The sequence below is a fragment of the Phoenix dactylifera genome, unplaced genomic scaffold (assembly GCF_009389715.1).
Source record: "Phoenix dactylifera cultivar Barhee BC4 unplaced genomic scaffold, palm_55x_up_171113_PBpolish2nd_filt_p 000708F, whole genome shotgun sequence".
NCBI lineage: Eukaryota > Viridiplantae > Streptophyta > Magnoliopsida > Arecales > Arecaceae > Phoenix > Phoenix dactylifera.
Window position 1 is genome coordinate 1 of NW_024068088.1, and position 21,141 is coordinate 21,141.

General features: G+C 40.6%; 1 protein-coding gene and 1 non-coding gene across 2 annotated transcripts; both read right to left on the bottom strand.

Moving 5' to 3' along the window:
• Positions 1-1,588: 1,588 nt before the first annotated feature.
• On the bottom strand, positions 1,589-1,695 carry LOC120106963. The gene has a single exon (XR_005508944.1). It is a non-coding gene; the product is annotated as a small nucleolar RNA R71 (small nucleolar RNA).
• A 10,047-nt stretch (positions 1,696-11,742) lies between these two features.
• On the bottom strand, positions 11,743-13,416 carry LOC120106962. Its single transcript, XM_039120093.1, has one exon. It carries the CDS (start codon positions 13,414-13,416, stop codon positions 11,743-11,745), a length of 1,674 nt encoding a protein of 557 aa, XP_038976021.1.
• Between the last annotated feature and the right edge of the window lie 7,725 nt (positions 13,417-21,141).

Sequence of the window (21,141 nt, forward strand, 5' to 3'; positions counted from 1 at the left end):
TTTTAAAAGAGAAGATTAAGACGTGCAAGTTTTTGGCGCGTTGCCGGGGATTTGCAACGTGCGAACGAGAACAAGGCTGAAAATTTCAACTCTTTATTTCTAGTTCTTCAATTTTTCTTTATTTTTAACACAGCTGAAATTTCAAATCTTTTCAGATTCAAGGACGATACAAAGCAGGACCAGTAACGAGGAAGATCAAGATCACATTTTTGGATTCCCGGAGTGAACGAACTCCGGCCGTGAGTATTTAAATTAATTTTCCTGTTTTGTTCATACTAGTTCTATTTTTTCTAGATTAGAATTTTACTCTTGTTTAAAACAAAAATTATTTAAAAAATTATTAATTAAAATAATAAAATAATAAAAAATAATAAATAAAAAGAAAAAAAATTTTTAGCTAGTTTGCTTGATCAACTATTCAAATGCAATTTAATGTCATGACATAAAATGTTAAAAATCTTCTTGATTATTGCATATAGTATTAAGCATTTGCATAAAATAATCTAAGGGCTGAACCCATTAAAAAGATAAGGTCGGGATTTCAATCACTCGTTCCTTAGTCCAAAAATCATCCCAGTGCATAAATATCCTAAGCCTAATTAAAATCAACTAGACGTTGGCCCCTAAGGATATTCGAGCTCAATAGGACGAAGACCACTGAAAGTTGCACCAATTTCGCTCTATGACCCCGGTCGATGTCTAGGCAAGCTTTGTCCCTCTAAGTGATTGAAGGGAGACAGTTTCTGTTCGAGGAAAGTGGGTTTTAAGTGGGACCTTTGCTACACGCATCGTGACCCCTCCACTTACCTGGGAGCTTACCTGGTCGACTAGGTTATTAGACCGGATTGGAGGCTTAAGTGTACTCTTCAAACCAGTTAGGAGCTGTCTAGAAATTTTTAGGAAAACATTAGAAATAAGGGTGCTATGCTTTGATATTGTTTGATTGTGAATAATTTTAGTAGCAGGGTGTCAATATTCATAGCTTTAGGTAATATTCATACTCATCCAAAACTCTAAATATATATATATATACAAAATAAATAAATAAATAATTAATAATAATAATAATTATAAAAAAAGTCGACTGGTTAATTGGTCAGTATATGCGGTTGTGGCAAAGGGATAAACGAAAAGATTATTCCGAGTTGAATCAAGGGATAAAAGTTCAAATAATCAAATGGAAGATAATGGTAGTAATCAGGGAGATAATGAATTTCAAGATGACTTACCTATTAGAACGCTTCATGATTATCTACAACCCACTAGGATCAGTACCCCATCCTGTATGGTTATTCCTACTGCTGCGGGAGCCTTTGACATGAAACCAGGAATAATCCAATTACTCCCAAAGTTTCATGGACTTGACTCCGAAAGTCCCTACTTGCACCTAAAAGAATTTGATGAAGTGTGTTCAACACTTCAATTTAATAATATCAATGAAGAGGTAGTGAAGCTTAAGTTATTTCCTTTTTCTTTAAAGGAAAAAGCTAAGTCATGGTTACATTCTTTAAGACCTAGGACCATAGCTACCTGGCAAGAAATGACAAGAGAATTTTTAAAGAAATTCTTCCCAACACATAAAACAAATACACTTAGAAGAAATATCATGAACTTTGCACAAAAAGATGGAGAAACATTTTTTCAGTGTTGGAAAAGATTTAAGGACCTTCTGCTTGCTTGCCCACATCATGGATATGAAATTTGGAGGGTCATTAGTTTCTTTTATGATGGTTTGTCCTCCAATATGAGACAATTTGTAGAAATGATGTGTAATGGTGAATTTATGAATAAGGAACCAGAGGAAGCCTGGGACTATTTTGATCTGTTGGCAGAAAATGCACAGGCTTGGGATACAATAGATAAGAACGAGAAACCTAAAATACCGACTAATACTAAAGGAGGAATGTATCATGTTAAAGAAGAAAATGATGTAAATTTAAAGATTGCTAATCTAACTAGGAAGGTTGAAGCCATTGAATTAAGCAGAGCCAATACAAGAAAGGCACCTACTATAGATGAAAGTATTTGTGAAATCTGTGAGAGTAATGCACACTTAACCAAGGATTGTCCTACAATCCCCGCCTTCCAAGAAGTGTTGCATGATCAAGCGAATTTCACAAATGCTTATAAGAGACCATTTCCTGAAACATATAATCCTAACTGGCGAAACCATCCGAATTTTAGTTGGAGACATGGACCCACTGCCAATGAATCTCAAGGGAATTCCATACCCTATGTGCCACCCCATAAGAGATCCCTTGAAGATACTTTGCAAACCTTCATGCAAGGGCAGACTCAAATAAATCAGAATACAATGCAATCACTCCAAGAACTTAAAAATTATGTAGGTAGAATTGAGGCTCAACTCAATGTTAGGGAAAAAGGAACATTTCCAGCCCAACCTCAATCTAACCCAAAGGGTCAACATGAGGTCCATGAAGCAAGTTCATCCCAACCTAGATTTGAACAAGCTAAGTCTATCACAACCCTTCGTAGCGGAAAAATAATTAACAAAGAAATTCCAATGAAGGATGACAAACCTGAAAAATCCATTGAGAAAAGGGATGAAAATAATACTGAACAAGATGATCCAATACCTCATCATAAGATAGTTGCTCCATTTCCTCAGCGCTTGCTTGCAGCTAAAAAGGGAATACCTGACCAAGAAATTCTGGAAATTTTTAAACAAGTAAAGATTAACATTCCTTTATTAGATGCCATTAAGCAGATCCCATCTTATGCCAAATTTTTAAAAGATCTTTGTACCATAAAGCGAAAGCTTTATGTACAAAAGAAAGCTTTTCTAACTGAACAGGTGAGTGCTATTCTCAAACACAACACCCCACCTAAATATAAAGATCCTGGTTGTCCTACCATATCTTGCATCATAGGAAACTTCAGGATACAACGAGCCCTTCTGGATTTAGGTGCTAGTGTTAACTTACTGCCCTATTCAGTTTATGAACAGTTAGGACTTGGTGAACTAAAACCCACCAAGGTTACTCTCCAACTTGCCGATCGATCTATAAAGATACCAGAGGAATAGTCGAGGATGTACTTGTCCAAATTGATAAATTCTACTTTCCAGTCGACTTCATAGTATTAGATACCCAGCCTGTCATGAACTGTACCACTCCAATACCTGTCATTCTAGGCCGCCCATTTCTAGCTACTTCCAATGCTTTGATTAACTGTCGAAATGGAATAATGAAAATGTCATTCGGGAATATGACTATAGATTTTAATATATTTAACATTTGTAAACAACCCGATAATGATAACGAAAATGATGAAATTCATGGAGTTAATCTGATCGATTCTATTGTAGAAGATGCTCTTGTCCCATCTCTTTCTTCTGATCCTTTAGAAACATGCCTAACTCATTTCGGAAATACAGATATCAACCAAAACTTTAGAGAAATCAGTGCTATATTAGATTCAGCTCCTTTGTTGGATACAGATAGGTGGAAATCTTGTTTTGAAGAATTGCCCACACGCAACAATAGTTCTCTACCATCTAGTGTTCAAGCACCTAAACTTGAGCTAAAACCTTTGCCATCTGAGCTCAAGTACGCATACCTTGGTCAAGAAGAGACTTTTCCTGTAATCATATCATCCCAACTCGAACAAAGTCAAGAACTAAAATTATTGAAAATTCTCAAAGAGCATAAGGGAGCAATAGGGTGGACAATTGCTGATATCAAGGGAATTAGTCCCTCAATTTGCACTCATAGAATCCACTTAGAAGCTGATGCCAAACCTTCTCGTCAACCTCAACGTCGATTAAACCCAAACATGAAGGATGTGGTTAGAGCAGAAGTTCTGAAACTTCTGGATGCGGGTATGATCTACCCAATTTCAGATAATAAATGGGTAAGTCCAACCCAAGTGGTCTCGAAAAAATCTGGTGTTACTGTAGTCAAAAATGCTAACAATAAATTAGTTCCAACTAGGGTCCCCACTAGTTGGCGTGTATGCATTGACTATAGGAAACTTAATTCTGTCACTAGGAAGGATCATTTTCCTCTACCTTTTATTGATCAAATTTTAGAAAGGTTAGCAGGTCATAAATATTATTGCTTTCTAGATGGCTATTCAGGTTACAACCAAATTGCAATTGATCCTGAAGATCAGGAAAAGACCACTTTTACATGTCCTTTTGGCACATTTGCTTACAAGAGAATGCCTTTTGGATTATGTAATGCTCCTGCAACCTTCCAAAGATGCATGCTCAGTATTTTCTCCGACATGGTTGAGCGCTTTTTGGAAGTCTTCATGGATGATTTTTCAGTTTTTGGCTCCTCTTTTGAAAACTGTGTGGACCATTTAAGACTAGTCTTAATTCGGTGTGAGGAGAAGAATCTAATCTTAAACTGGAAAAAGTGCCATTTCATGGTAACTAGGGGAATTGTTCTCGGGCATGTCATTTCATTTGAAGGAATTGAAGTAGACAAGGCTAAAATTGACTTAATTGCTAACTTACCCAACCCAAAAACTATCAAAGATATACGCTCATTTTTGGGTCATGCAGGATTTTATAGGAGATTCATTAAAGATTTTAGCTCAATATCTAAACCCTTATGTAATCTCCTTCAAAAGGAAACCCAATTTGTGTGGTCAGAAGAATGTCAAAAAGCTTTTGATAAACTCAAAAGCTTGCTGACCTCTGCTCCCATCATGCAACCACCTGACTGGTCACTTTCTTTTGAAATTATGTGTGATGCCAGTGAATATGCAGTTGGGGTAGTTCTAGGGCAAAGAAAAGAAAGAAAGCCTTATGTTATCTACTATGCAAGTAAGACTTTAAATAGTGCACAAAAGAATTACACCACTACGGAAAAGGAACTACTTGCCGTAGTATTTGCACTAGACAAATTTAGGTCTTACTTGATTGGATCCAAAATCATTATCTACACTGACCATGCTGCCCTTAAGTACCTTCTTTCAAAAAAGGATGCTAAGGCGCGTTTGCTTAGGTGGATCCTTCTGCTCCAAGAATTTTTTCTAGAAATAAGAGATAAAAAGAGGGTAGAAAATGTAGTAGCTGATCACTTGTCCCGTCTGACTCTTTCAGATTCCTTAGACAATTCACCCATAAAAGACACTTTCCCTGATGAGCAACTGTTTGAGATCACATCTTCACCCTGGTTTGCAGACATTGCAAATTTTTTAGTCACAGGTGAACTACCAAGTCATTGGAATAAACAAGACAAAAGAAAATTTTTGACTGAAATAAAAATGTTTTTTGGGATGATCCTTATCTTTTCAAATACTGCCCAGACCAAATTATTAGGAGATGTGTACCTAATGATGAATTTATTAGTGTCATTTCCTTTTGTCATTCTGAAGCTTGCGGTGGTCATTTCTCTGGTAAGAAAACGGCTGCAAAAATTTTACAGTGCGGTTTCTATTGGCCCACCTTGTTCAAAGATTCTCATAATTTTTGCAAAGCTTGCGAGCGTTGTCAAAAGTTAGGTGGGATAACTCGTAGGAATATGATGCCCCTCAACCCAATTTTAATTATCGAAATATTTGATTGTTGGGGAATAGATTTTATGGGTCCATTTCCTCCTTCATTCGAAAATTTGTACATCTTAGTAGCTGTAGATTATGTCTCCAAATGGATTGAGGCAATTCCTTGCAAACATAATGACCATAAAACTATTTTAAAATTTTTAAAAGAAAACATTCTTTCCAGATTTGGAACGCCTCGAGCCATCATCAGTGATGGGGGTTCACACTTCTGTAATAAGCCTTTTGAGGCTTTAATGCGAAAATATGGGATCACCCATAAAGTCGCTACCCCTTATCATCCACAGACAAGTGGACAAGTTGAAGTATCCAATCGATCAATTAAGAATATTCTGGAAAAAACGGTTAACCCAAATCGCAAAGACTGGTCTTTGCGTTTAACTGATGCACTTTGGGCATATCGTACTGCTTTTAAAAGTCCAATTGGAATGTCTCCGTACCGTCTTATTTTTGGTAAACCGTGTCACTTGCCTGTGGAATTGGAGCATAGGGCATACTGGGCTATTAAGAGATTTAATTTTGATTTGGATAAGGCTAGTTCACTACGCAAACTTCAACTTAATGAACTAGAGGAAATCAGGAATGAAGCATATGAGAATGCTCGAATTTATAAGAATAAAATGAAAGTCTTTCATGATAGAAATATTATGAGAAAAACATTTGAGCCTTCCCAGAAAGTTCTATTGTATAATTCAAGACTTCATTTATTTCCAGGAAAATTGAGATCTAGGTGGACTGGCCCATTTATAGTTAAAACTGTTTATCCGTATGGAACCGTTGAGATAGAGAATTCAAACACCGGTAATATTTTTAAAGTAAATGGCCAACATTTGAAGTTATTTTTGGACAACTTTACCCCAGAAATTGAATCGACCAATCTGGGAGATCCTGTTTATCAGGATTGATCTCTATATCTGCTAGAGATCCTTTGTTTGTACATAATTTTTCTTTCTTTCATATGACAATTGGTGAGCAACAACAGTGTGCAGTCATTCTATCAGGTAAATTCTAACCTTCAGCCTTATTATCCTTCATACTATCATATTTAATGCATTCATGTTGCAACATTGGGGACAATGTTGAAATTAAGTTGGGGGGGAGAGATTACTGTATTTTTCTATATATCATACTAATTGTCACATCTTTCAAAAAAAAAAATTAAATAAACAAATAAAAATAAAAATAATAATAATAATATATATATATATAATAATAATAATAATAATAGTAATAATAATAACAAACATATATTTTGTTTCATTTAATTACCACTTTAATTTTTTTTCAAAGAATTAAATATGTGTAGCTATTAAGGCAAGGAGCGCATTATGACTTATCAGAGACCTATTACTAGATCCCCACATAAGTATTCAATGACAATAGGAAGGCCTCAGGAGTTCACTTGTGTTACCTATTTGTTTGTTGACCTTATTCGCAAGAGAAGTACGAGTGTCCTTATCCTAAAGTTCATGTTTTAGTTTTCACATAAAGATAGAGCTTGAAATTCCCGGCTAGATCACCTGGGTGCCTTATGTTCTGACCTTGGTTGACCTATAGTCACAATACAGTCACGTTACATAAAAAAAAAAAAAAAAGAGAGAAATAATACAGTTTGTCTTCACTGAGTAACCGGGCCTCTTGCCTACAAAGCAGCGAGTGTTCGCGTTAAAAGGTGAAAATGACTGAAATAAGTGACTAGTCTGACCTCGTGGCGTAGTCTGGTTCGAGTAATTAAGTCTGAGGGGTGTTTCACCTAATGCCTTGAGCCAACTGGATCAAGAGTCATTGACCCAAAGCTCGTTATATGGACCTTACTAGAGCCTAATGGAGTTAGATTGTTGTAGTCACTGTGTGAAAAAAAAGAAAAAGAAAAAAGAAAAAATTTATTGAAATAAACATGAGTGGGTTAGTTAAATTAAAACCAAGTGACTTGTGGATGACTGGTTTGACTCCATTGTTTTAGAATTCTGTGTACCTGGGATGTCTAGTTGGGATTGATAGCTTCATTTTTATATGCGAACCATTCTGGACAAATAACATGTGATATTCGGAAAATTTAGTGGGTCGGAAGCTAACAAATGGTAGTTAACACTTGTGAATTTGAGTAGTGCACCTAGAACTCAAAGGGTACCCAATTGTGGTGGAGGTATAGGTATTCTGAGACGTCACATTTACATTTGCCTTAAGAGGTGCTATGTTTTAAAGTATCTTCTAACTTAAAAACGATGTTTGTGGATAACATCACTGCAAACCCTCACGAGACAACACTCGTCCACTAGGGTAACCTAGGGGTTTAACGGCTTGTTGCACGTGCTAAGTGCAATCGTAATGCTCTACGAAAGTGAGTCTTTATTTTAATTCATGCATATTGATATATATATATTAATAAAATAAATAATACTTTTGCACCCTCATTTTATTATTTTCACACTAAATTGCTAGAGACTAGCAATAAGCTAGTTGGGGGGTGTGATGAGAGTACAAAAGTAAAATTTTCATATTATCTTAATTAGTATTATAGCTAATCTTTATTAATAAAATTAATTAATTAATGCTTTATCTGTGTCTGAGTGCATATAATTCAAAAAACCCTATAATGCTGGATTTTAGCCCAATGCCCGGTAGTTCGAGCTCAACAAATCCTTAGCGTCTCATCTGAGCCTCACGTCGCCAGTCATCCGCATGCAATCCATATCACTGTAACCACATGTTTCAGCCAGCACAAATGCCCGCATCGTGGAGCTTCCTAGCATCATCAAAACCATCCATGTGGCTTTCCAAGCATCATGGCATCTCCTCCATGGAACCTAAATCAAACCCATGGAACCTAAATCAAACCCAAGGGACCTAAGCCAAACCGGCTCTTCAATTCAAGCCACATCTCATTCATGGTTTTGGATTCCCCTGTTTCAAGAATATTCAGCTGCATTCCTTTCTTCCCATCATTCATCTATACTCAAAACATCAACGACAGCAAAGGAAAGAAGGCAAACCGTTTGCATTCCACTTCAGCAATCCCCCATCCGCTCGAGCACGCATCCGTGAACGTCCATGGCAGCATGAAACCAAGACGTTTCCCCTGTTTCCTCCCAGCTCATCCACGCGTTCCAGCAGACAAATCCTTAGCGATTCGACTTCCTTCATCCCGTATCTCAAGCAACCACGGATCATTTCCAAGCCACGAAGTCTTGCATTCAAATCTAACATCAATGTCTACAGTTGCTCAAATTCTGCAACATTCCCAGCCGAGGAGTCCCAAGCCATGTCTCTTCCGCTCCCAGTTCCTAAGCGTCCACAACGCATCCTTCGGTCTTCCCAGCCACACTGCTGAAGGTGTCTATAAAAGGAACTCAAGAGAGAGGAGCAAAGGCCATCTGGTGGAGGTAGAACCAGCCGACGGAAGAGGAGGAAAGAAGGAGGAGAGGCTACGAAGCCAACATCCACATCTTTCTCAGCCGAGCGAGAGATGACAAGAGGCCACGGAGGAGAGAAGGACACGGAGCAAGAGGGAGAGGCGACCAGGAAGCCAGCCATCTGCACCTCCTCTTCCGATCCATCTACTCAGCCGAGCGTGCGAAGGAGGAGGAGGCCAGCAGCCGTGACGGAAGAGGAAGGGAGCCAGCCGGGCGAGAGGAAGAGGAGAGCCCACGCGAGAGAGAAGAGAAAACAGAGTACTCTGTTTTCTCAACCAAAGGAAATCAAAAAAAAAAAGAAAGAAAAAGGGATTTATGCTTATTTTATTTATTTTATGCTAATCCCTTTTATAAAAATGCTTGCATCTCATATGGATAGCTAAATCTCCTTTAGCTAAGGCTAGGGAAAAGCCTAGCATTTTCTTCATGTATTTTCTTTAATCATCAATGGAATTTTAATGTTTTTGATTTGATTTATGGTGCAGTAGATTTATAAGAATTATTTCAAACTTATATATTTTTTTGATTTGTTATTTCCTCCGGGTATAACAGATACTTAGAAATCTCTGTAGTTTAAAATAGAATTACTGTAATCCTGCCCATAAAACTAAATCTATTTTATTATGATTAATAGATGATTTTAAGAAAAGCATGATTAAGTGCTAGGCTGAATCCTAATGCCTTAGTTATATTTTTGTCAATCTGAATATTATTTAGCCTTTAGTTTTTGTTCACTGTCAAATCCCTGTGGATTCGATCTCGGACTCACCGAGAATATTACTTTGCTACACCCTATACTTGGGGTATCCTACGTTTAATTTCCCTTTTTAAAAGAGCAAGATTAAAGACGTAGCACCTGTCAAGTGAAGTGCCAACCCTAAAGGGTAAAAAGTGAGCTGACTTCGTGAGGCGATCAACAATCACCCACACTGCATCATTCCTCCTTACTGTCCTTGGAAGCCCAGTAACAAAATCCATAGTAATGTGCTCCCATTTCCACTCTGGAATCTCTAGTGGTTCTAGCAAACCAGCCGGCCTCTGATGCTCAGCTTTTACTTGCTGATATACCAAGCACCGAGCTACAAATCCTGCTATCTCTCTCTTCATGCCGTTCCACCAGAAGTGTTCCCGTAAATCTCTATACATTTTAGTACTACCGGGATGAATAGAGAAACGAGACTGATGAGCTTCCTCCAGAATCTCTCTTTTTAGATCAGCATCCCTGGGCACACATAATCTACTGCCAAAACGCAGAGTACCATCCGGGTGGATTCGGAGTTCGGGTCGTAACCCTCTCTCCACATCATTTCTAAGCTGACATAAATGTGCATCTGTCTGTTGAGCAGCTTTTATTCTTTCTATCAAGGTGGGTTGCACCAACAAACTAGCCAACATACTTCCAGCATCCTTGGTAATCACCTCGATCTGCATCATATCAAAATCTTTCAAAATCTGTTTCTGAGTGGTAAGCAAAGATATGGAGCCCACTGCTGACTTCCTACCGAGAGCATCTGCCACAACATTAGCCTTTCCCGGATGATATTTGATGCTTAGATTATAATCTTTTAGTAGCTCAAGCCATCTTCTTTGCCTCATGTTTAATTCCTTCTGAGTAAATATATACTTTAGGCTTTTGTGATCAGTAAAAACCTCACAAGGCTCACCATATAAATAATGTCGCCAAATCTTCAAAGCAAAGACCACTGCTGCCAACTCCAAATCATGTGTCGGATAGTTCTGCTCATATGGCTTCAGCTGTCTAGAGGCATAGGCTACTACTTTATCATTCTGCATTAGTACACAGCCTAATCCTTTCTTGGAGGCATCACTATAGATGATGAAACCCCCAGTACTGGTTGGCAAAGTAAGAATAGGAGCAGATACCAGCCTTTGCTTTAGCTCTTGAAAACTTTGCTCACAATCTTCACTCCATACAAACTTTGCTCGTTTCTGGGTCAAACGAGTCAAAGGAGTAGCGATCCGAGAGAATCCTTCCACAAATCTTCTATAATAACCAGCCAAACCCAAGAAGCTTCTGATTTCAGTGACATTAGTAGGACGAGGCCAATCCACCACTGCTTCTATTTTCTTTGGGTCCACTGATATCCCTTCTTTAGAGATTACATGACCAAGAAATGCAATACTATCCAGCCAGAAATCACATTTGCTCAGTTTGGCATATAATCTATTCTCCTGAAGAATCTGTAATACCACTCTCAAGTGATCTTCATGTTCTTCTTTGCTCTTAGAATAGATCAGTATATCATCAATGAAAACAATAACAAACTGATCCAAATACTGCTTAAAGATCCTGTTCATCAGATCCATAAAAGCAGCTGGTGCATTGCTTAGTCCAAATGGCATAATTAAAAATTCATAGTGCCCATACCTAGTTCGAAATGCAGTCTTCGGCACATCATTTGCTAGGATTTTCAATTGATGATACCCAGATCGCAGATCTATCTTGGAGAAGACTTGGGCACCTTGCAGCTGATCAAATAAATCATCAATCCGGGGCAAAGGGTATTTGTTCTTCACTGTCACCTTGTTCAACTCCCGGTAATCAATACACAGCCACATACTTCCATCCTTCTTCTTGACAAATAGTACAGGAGCTCCCCATGGTGAAACACTCGGGCGAATGAATTTCTTCTCTAGAAGTTCCTGTAGCTGAACCTTCAACTCTCTCAGCTCTGCCGGGGCCATCCGATAAGGAGCCTTCGAGATAGGCCCAACACCCGGTAAGAGATCGATCCGAAAATCAATCTCCCGATCAGGAGGTAATCTAGGTAGATCATCAGGAAAATACTTCTGGATACTCTCTCACAATAGGGATATCCTCTAGCCTTGTTTCTTTTGTAGTGTCTACCACACAAGCTAGGTAAGCCTGACACCCCTTTCTGAGGGCCTTCCTTACACTCATTGCAGAGATAATGTGCAAAGAGGGATTCTTAGTGGGTGCATCACCCTGATAGAAGATTTCCTGTTCACCAGGTATCTGAAACACTACCCTCTTGCCAAAGCAATCAATGTGAGCATGATATTCAGACAGCCAATTCATACCAAGGATGACATCAAAATCATACATGTCTAACAGTACTAAGTCAGCCAAAAATTTTCTGTCCTCTATCTGAATTATGCAGTTTTTATGAACAGAATCCACCACTACTGTCTTCTTGAGAGGGGTAGCAACAAGTAAAGGCTCATCTAACTTATCAGGCATAAGATGCAAGGATGCAGAGAACTTGGAGGATATAAAGGAATGTGTAGCGCCAGAATCAAATAGTACTGAAGCATCAACAGAGTTGATGGGAATCATACCTGCCACAACTCTGTCACTGGCACTAGCATCCTGTCGTGTTAGTGCGTACACCCGTGCAGCTCCTCTCTGCATCTGATCAGTTGGTCTAGAAGGTCCAGATTCAACTTTCTTTTTGTTCGGGCAATCTCTGGCTATGTGTCCTGGCTGCCCACATATAAAACAGGCTCCCATCCTCTTCAAGCAAGGACCAGAATGCATTTTGTCACAGTAATAACAAGCCTTAAATTTCTTCTTCTTGTTAGGAGGGCCTTCAAAGTTTCTTGGTCGGTTCATTAGATTCCTTGACGTCTCGGCCCTTTTCTGCTCATCTCTTTTCTTCCCTGATTTCTTCAGATCGGCTTCTACCTTCAGTGCTCTCTCCAGGGCCTCTCCGTAGCTGGTAAAAATCAGAACTGACAACCGGGATCGAATTTCGTCCCTCAAGCCTTGCTCAAATCTATTAGCCTTGCTTCTCTCAATCTCTATCATCTGAGGGCAGAACCGACCCAGCTTAGTAAATTTGTTGGCATATTCTAGCACAGTCATATCATTTGTCTGCCTCAGAGATAAGAATTCATTTTCTTTAGATATTCTGATTGACTCAGAAAAATACTGGTCATAAAACATCTTCTTGAATTCCTCCCATGTCGGTAGCTCATCCTCACCCTCGAGTGCAGCTTCAATAGCCGTCCACCAGAACTCTGCATTCCCCTTCAGCATAGGGATAGCCAATCTGACCTTTACTTCTTCGAGATATTGCAAGGCTTTGAACATCTTCTCTACCTCCCGAATCCAGGTCTCAGCAACCAGAGGGTCAGCTCCACCATCAAACATAGGTGGGTTGAGCCTACGGAATCGCTCATAGTAGGACTCAATGGACTGTGCAGGTTGGACAGTGGCCTGCACCTGCTGCTGCATCTGCATCTGCATCTGCTGCTGCACCTGCTGCTGCATCTGCATCTGCTGTTGCATCTGCTGCTGCATCTGTTGCTGCATTTGCTGCTGCATCTGAAGGAGCTGAGTCATCACCTGACTTGCTCCTGCAAAATCAGCCTGGGTGGCAGCTGGGTTAGGAGTTTGCTCGGCTGGCTTCCTGGCAACTCCTCTCCCTCTTGCTCCTCTCCTCCGAGCTGCAATATTTGCCAAGACTTCATTCTCTCTGTTCCTCATTTTCACCTATTAAAAAAAAAATAAAAAAAAAATTAGCATAATTCAATTAACTAATTTTCTTTATTTTGAATATGCCGAATTTAATTTAACGAGACTTAACTACCCATTTCCCTTACTAAAACTCTTCTTTTTTTTTTATTAAACCTATTGCTCTGATACCACTAAATGTCACGACCCAAATCCGGATCATGACACGGCCGTGCTATTGCAATCTTATGCACACAATAACACGAAGCCACTTAAAATTTCGTCATGAAAATAAATAGTTTCATTTACTAATGTCATAACATTGTTCATGAAGTTGGAACAGTACAGAGCTTCTAAAATTTAATTATTACATAATATTTTCAATTACCCCAACCCTGAATAACACCAAGCTCCCTGCTCCTAGTAGTCTTATTCATCTGTAAAAAAAATAAATAAAAAGATATGAGCTACACAGCTCAGTAAGTAACCAGGTACTATCTTATTGGATCAAGTACAATTATGCCAATGCAGTGATTAAAAAGCCAACAGTTGTAGTAAAATAAAACATTTTATAGATGATATACACAAATCAGGTCATAAAGCAATGCATGATCCATCCATGAAAATTCATAACCATGATAATGCAAGTCATATAGAAATATTGCCATTTATCCATACTTTATAAAACATACTCTCAGACGGATGTGCTGCTATGGTCACTATAATCCCGTGACAGGGCCTGTTAATCTTAGTCGACTAATTCTGTTATTCGTTACCAACTTTAACCCGTTGGCAGAGGGCCTGTTATTCTTTGGATGCTAGCTCCAGGGTGTCGACTGGCCTCTATTTCTAGAGGTGGTCATAGCTATCTGAGAGTTCATAAATCATATTCTTTTTCTTTCATAAATCATAATCATCATAAAGAGGTTGGAAAATGATAAATGGCATTATATAATTTAAAATGCATAAACATGCCTCAAATATCATTTTTCATGCAGTCTAACATAATCATAATTTCATAACTCATACATCATCAAATATTCATGAAGGATGCTCTTTAATCAAATTCATGTATCACATGCAATCATATACTTGATCCTAATTTTGAGAAAAATATATCATAAGCAATACATTTTCATAATGATGAATAAACAGTAATTTAAAAACTTTAAGATCAGTGCCAAGGTTACTTACTGCAATATGCTTTCCAATTTCTTACGTCCGGGTGACAAATCCTTGATCACCTAAATAAATCACATAGGGGTCACATTATTCTCTAATTATTTCATTATTTTCTAATTTATCATAACATGAATTTACTTGCTTGGATCTCAAGTCCAATTTACTTAATTTAGAGCCCTTGGCCTCGATTTAGAACCAGATTGGGTTCACGTAGGTCAATTGGGTCTTTAATTAAAGAATTGGGCTCGGTTCCTGATTGGGTCTAGCCCTATCGGGTCAATTTGGTCTTCTGATTATATTATTGGGCTCAATTTCAAGTCCAATTAGGTTTAATTTTGGTCCAGGGTCAATGTGGCTCATCTAGGCTTGAGTCAGGGTCAGCCCAAAGTCAATTCGGTCTCAATTTAGTTAAACTGGTTTTGATTTGGGCTTGATTCATATTCAATTTGGGTTTGCTGAGACTAACTCAGCTTAATTAGGTTCAGACCCAACTCAATTGGGCTTAATTTGGTTTGGATTTAACCCAATTTATAGTTTGGGTTCGTCCGGACTTAGCCCAATCAGACTGGGCTCGGTTTTAGTCAAATTTGGCTAAACTCATTTTTCTTTTCTTTTATTTGGGCCTAACAACCCAAACTCGGATCCGACCCGTTAGGTCGGACCCGTTAAGGGTCTCTCTTTTTTTTCTTTTCTTTTCTTTTCTTTTTCTTTTTCTTTTCTTTTCTTCTTTTTCTTTTCTTCCTTCCTCTTCCCGAACCTTCTTCTCCCTCCTTCATTTCTTCTCCTCCTCTTCTCCCGCGATGGAAGAAAAGGAAGAGGGCTCGGGAGAGGGGCAACGGCCGACGGCGCCCGGCGGCCAGCCTGCGGTGTCCACGGTCGCGCCCGCGGCCGTGCCTGCGGTCGTGCCCGTGGCCGTGCTCGAGGCCGCTTCGGCGACCCGCGGCCGCGTCTGCATCCCACTGCCGGCGACCCGCGTCCCGCTGCCGGCGACCCGCGTCCCACGGCCAACGACCCGCGGCCCACGGCCGAGGCCGGCGCCCGCGGTTGCGACTGTGGATCAACCACAGGTATTTTTTTTTTCTATTCTTCCTCTTCCTCTCTTATTCTTTTTCTTCCTCCCCTTCTTTCTTCTCCCGTGGAGTGGAGATCGGACTCGGGGAGGGCCTGAGCCACAGCCGGCGGCACTCCCCGGCCGGTCAGCGACACCGGCCGCGCCTGGCCTGCGGCCGCCATGGTCTGTGACCGACGCTGTTCGGCCACCCCGACCGACGCCCGTCTTTTTTTTTAAGCTAGATCTACAAAAATAAATTATGAAGAAGGGCTTTACCTGCTTTGAAGGGGATCGTTTGTCTCCTACTCCGGCGATGCAGCCCTCTGCTCCGGCGACGTGGGACTAACACGGGGTCCTGCCAATCGGAGAGGATTGTGAGAGAGGGAGACAAATAGTGGAGGAGGAGGAGGGACGGGTGGTGAAATGGTAGCCGATCGGGGCTTCTTGTAGCCTCGATCACTGGGGGAGGCGGACGGTTGTAACCGCCCACCATCAGGCGTTACAAACGCCTGCACGATGGTGTAATGCCCCCCTCCGTTTCTCTTGGGAGTGGGGCGGTTATCACATTCTCCCCTCCTTATTAGAATTTCGTCCTCGAAATTTACATACCTGCATTGTCAAAGAGTTGCGGATGTCTCGCTCGCATATCCTCCGCAAGTTCCCATGTGGCCTCTCTCTCCGAATGGTTGCTCCACTGAACTTTCACATAGGGAATGATACGTCGCCTCAGGACCTGCTCCTTATGATCAATGATGCGTAAAGGATACTCTTCATAAGTCAGGTCTTTATCAATCTGCAGGGGCTCATGCTGTACTATGTGGCTGGGATCAGGAATGTATCTCCGTAGAAGAGAAACGTGGAAGACATGATGCACACTGGATAACTCGGGTGGCAAAGCCAATCTGTAAGCAACCTCCCCTACTCTGGCAAGAATCTCAAAGGGTCCAATGTAGCGAGGACTCAATTTACTATGTCTTCCAAATCTTGTAACACCCTTCGAAGGTGAAACTTTTAAGAATACAAAATCCCCCTCCTGAAATTTCACTTCTCTTCTTTTCTTATCTGCCCAGCTTTTCTGTCTATCTTGTGCTGCCTTGAGCCTTTTCCTGATCAGTAGAATCTTCTCCCTAGCACTCTGAACTAATTCAGGGCCCAACAACTTCTTCTCTCCAACATCATCCCAATGTAAAGGAGACCGACATTTTCTTCCATACAGGGCTTCATAAGGTGCCATCTGGATGCTAGAATGATAACTATTATTGTAAGCAAACTCCACTAGTGATATATGATCATCCCAGCAACCTCCCAGATCAACAGTACTAGTCCGCAGCATATCCTCCAGGGTCTGGATCGTCCTCTCTGACTGACCATCAGTCTGAGGGTGATAAGCAGTGCTGAGTCTCAAATCAGTGCCCATAGCAGTCTGAAAGCTTCTCCAAAATCCAGATACAAAGCGGGGGTCCCGATCAGATACAATGCTTACTGGTACCCCATGTAAGCGCACAATATCATCAATATACCTCTGAGCCAGCCTGTCAAGTGAAGTGCCAACCCTAAAGGGTAAAAAGTGAGCTGACTTCGTGAGGCGATCAACAATCACCCACACTGCATCATTCCTCCTTACTGTCCTTGGAAGCCCAGTAACAAAATCCATAGTAATGTGCTCCCATTTCCACTCTGGAATCTCTAGTGGTTCTAGCAAACCAGCCGGCCTCTGATGCTCAACTTTTACTTGCTGACATACCAAGCACCGAGCTACAAATCCTGCTATCTCTCTCTTCATGCCGTTCCACCAGAAGTGTTCCCGTAAATCTCTATACATTTTAGTACTACCGGGATGAATAGAGAAACGAGACTGATGAGCTTCCTCCAGAATCTCTCTTTTTAGATCAGCATCCCTGGGCACACATAATCTACTGCCAAAACGCAGAGTACCATCCGGGTGGATTCGGAGTTCGGGTCGTAACCCTCTCTCCACATCATTTCTAAGCTGACATAAATGTGCATCTGTCTGTTGAGCAGCTTTTATTCTTTCTATCAAGGTGGGTTGCACCAACAAACTAGCCAACATACTTCCAGCACCCTTGGTAATCACCTCGATCTGCATCATATCAAAATCTTTCAAAATCTGTTTCTGAGTGGTAAGCAAAGATATGGAGCCCACTGCTGACTTCCTACTGAGAGCATCTACCACAACATTAGCCTTTCCCGGATGATATTTGATGCTTAGATTATAATCTTCTAGTAGCTCAAGCCATCTTCTTTGCCTCATGTTTAATTCCTTCTGAGTAAATATATACTTTAGGCTTTTGTGATCAGTAAAAACCTCACAAGGCTCACCATATAAATAATGTCGCCAAATCTTCAAAGCAAAGACCACTGCTGCCAACTCCAAATCATGTGTCGGATAGTTCTGCTCATATGGCTTCAGCTGTCTAGAGGCATAGGCTACTACGTTATCATTCTGCATTAGTACACAGCCTAATCCTTTCTTGGAGGCATCACTATAGATGATGAAACCCCCAGTACTGGTTGGCAAAGTAAGAATAGGAGCAGATACCAGCCTTTGCTTTAGCTCTTGAAAACTTTGCTCACAATCTTCACTCCATACAAACTTTGCTCGTTTCTGGGTCAAACGAGTCAAAGAAGTAGCGATCCGAGAGAATCCTTCCACAAATCTTCTATAATAACCAGCCAAACCCAAGAAGCTTCTGATTTCAGTGACATTAGTAGGACGAGGCCAATCCACCACTGCTTCTATTTTCTTTGGGTCCACTGATATCCCTTCTTTAGAGATTACATGACCAAGAAATGCAATACTATCCAGCCAGAAATCACATTTGCTCAGTTTGGCATATAATCTATTCTCCTGAAGAATCTGTAATACCACTCTCAAGTGATCTTCATGTTCTTCTTTGCTCTTAGAATAGATCAGTATATCATCAATGAAAACAATAACAAACTGATCCAAATACTGCTTAAAGATCCTGTTCATCAGATCCATAAAAGCAGCTGGCGCATTGGTTAGTCCAAATGGCATAACTAAAAATTCATAGAGCCCATACCTAGTTCGAAATGCAGTCTTCGGCACATCATTTGCTAGGATTTTCAATTGATGATACCCAGACCGCAGATCTATTTTGGAGAAGACTTGGGCACCTTGTAGCTGATCAAATAAATCATCAATCCGGGGCAAAGGGTATTTGTTCTTCACTGTCACCTTGTTCAACTTCCGGTAATCAATACACAGTCGCATACTTCCATCCTTCTTCTTGACAAATAGTACAGGAGCTCCCCATGGTGAAACACTCGGGCGAATGAATTTCTTCTCTAGAAGTTCCTGTAGCTGAACCTTCAACTCTCTCAGCTCTGCCGGGGCCATCCGATAAGGAGCCTTCGAGATAGGCCCAACACCCGGTAAGAGATCGATCCGAAAATCAATCTCCCGATCAGGAGGTAATCCAGGTAGATCATCAGGGAATACTTCTGGATACTCTCTCACAATAGGGATATCCTCTAGCCTTGTTTCTTTTGTAGTGTCTACCACACAAGCTAGGTAGGCCTGACACCCCTTTCTGAGGGCCTTCCTTGCACTCATTGCAGAGATAATGTGCAAAGAGGGATTCTTAGTGGGTGCATCACCCTGATAGAAGATTTCCTGTTCACCAGGTATCTGAAACACTACCCTCTTGCCAAAGCAATCAATGTGAGCATGATATTCAGACAGCCAATTCATATCAAGGATGACATCAAAATCATACATGTCTAACAGTACTAAGTCAGCCAAAAATTTTCTGTCCTCTATCTGAATTATGCAGTTTTTATGAACAGAATCCACCACTACTGTCTTCTTGAGAGGGGTAGCAACAAGTAAAGGCTCATCTAACTTATCAGGCATAAGATGCAAGGATGCAGAGAACTTGGAGGATATAAAGGAATGTGTAGCGCCAGAATCAAATAGTACTGAAGCATCAACAGAGTTGATGGGAATCATACCTGCCACAACTCTGTCACTGGCACTAGCATCCTGTCGTGTCAGTGCGTACACCCGTGCAGCTCCTCTCTGCATCTGATCAGTTGGTCTAGAAGGTCCAGATTCAACTTTCTTTTTGTTCGGGCAATCTCTGGCTATGTGTCCTGGCTGCCCACATATAAAACAGGCTCCCATCCTCTTCAAGCAAGGACCAGAATGCATTTTGTCACAGTAATAACAAGCCTTAAATTTCTTCTTCTTGTTAGGAGGGCCTTCAAAGTTTCTTGGTCGGTTCATTAGATTCCTTGACGTCTCGGCCCTTTTCTGCTCACCTCTTTCCTTCCCTGATTTCTTCAGATTTGCTTCTACCTTCAGTGCTCTCTCCAGGGCCTCTCCGTAGCTGGTAAAAATCAGAAGTGACAACCGGGATCGAATTTCATCCCTCAAGCCTTGCTCAAATCTATTAGCCTTGCTTCTCTCAATCTCTATCATCTGAGGGCAGAACCGACCCAGCTTAGTAAATTTGTTGGCATATTCTAGCACAGTCATATCATCTGTCTGCCTCAGAGATAAGAATTCATTTTCTTTAGATATTCTGACTGACTCAGAAAAATACTGGTCATAAAACATCTTCTTGAATTCCTCCCATGTCGGTAGCTCATCCTCACCCTCGAGTGCAGCTTCAATAGCCGTCCACCAGAACTCTGCATTCCCCTTCAGCATAGGGATAGCCAATCTGACCTTTACTTCTTCGGGATATTGCAAGGCTTTGAACATCTTCTCTACCTCCCGAATCCAGGTCTCAGCAACCAGAGGGTCAGCTCCACCGTCAAACATAGGTGGGTTGAGCCTACGGAATCGCTCATAGTAGGACTCAATGGACTGTGCAGGTCGGACAGTGGCCTGCACCTGCTGCTGCATCTGCATCTGCACCTGTTGCTGCATCTGCATCTGCACCTGCTGCTGCATCTGCATCTGCTGTTGCACCTGCTGCTGCATCTGCATCTGCTGCTGCATTTGCTGCTGCATCTGAAGGAGCTGAGTCATCACCTGACTTGCTCCTGCAAAATCAGCCTGGGTGGCAGCTGGGTTAGGAGTTTGCTCGGCTGGCTGCCTGGCAACTCCTCTCCCTCTTGCTCCTCTCCTCCGAGCTGCAATATTTGCCAAGACTTCATTCTCTCTGTTCCTCATTTTCACCTATTAAAAAAAAATAAAAAAAATATTAGCATAATTCAATTAACTAATTTTCTTTATTTTGAATATGCCGAATTTAATTTAACGAGACTTAACTACCCATTTCCCTTACTAAAACTCTTCTTTTTTTTTTTTATTAAACCTATTGCTCTGATACCACTAAATGTCACGACCCAAATCCGGATCATGACACGGCCGTGCTATTGCAATCTTATGCACACAATAACACGAAGCCACTTAAAATTTCGTCATGAAAATAAATAGTTTCATTTACTAATGTCATAACACTGTTCATGAAGTTGGAACAGTACAGAGCTTCTAAAATTTAATTATTACATAATATTTTCAATTACCCCAA

Coding starts and splice junctions, on each gene's coding strand:
- LOC120106962 (XM_039120093.1), bottom strand. CDS start 13,416: ATGAGGAACAGAGAGAATGAAGTCTTGGCAAATATTGCAGCTCGGAGG.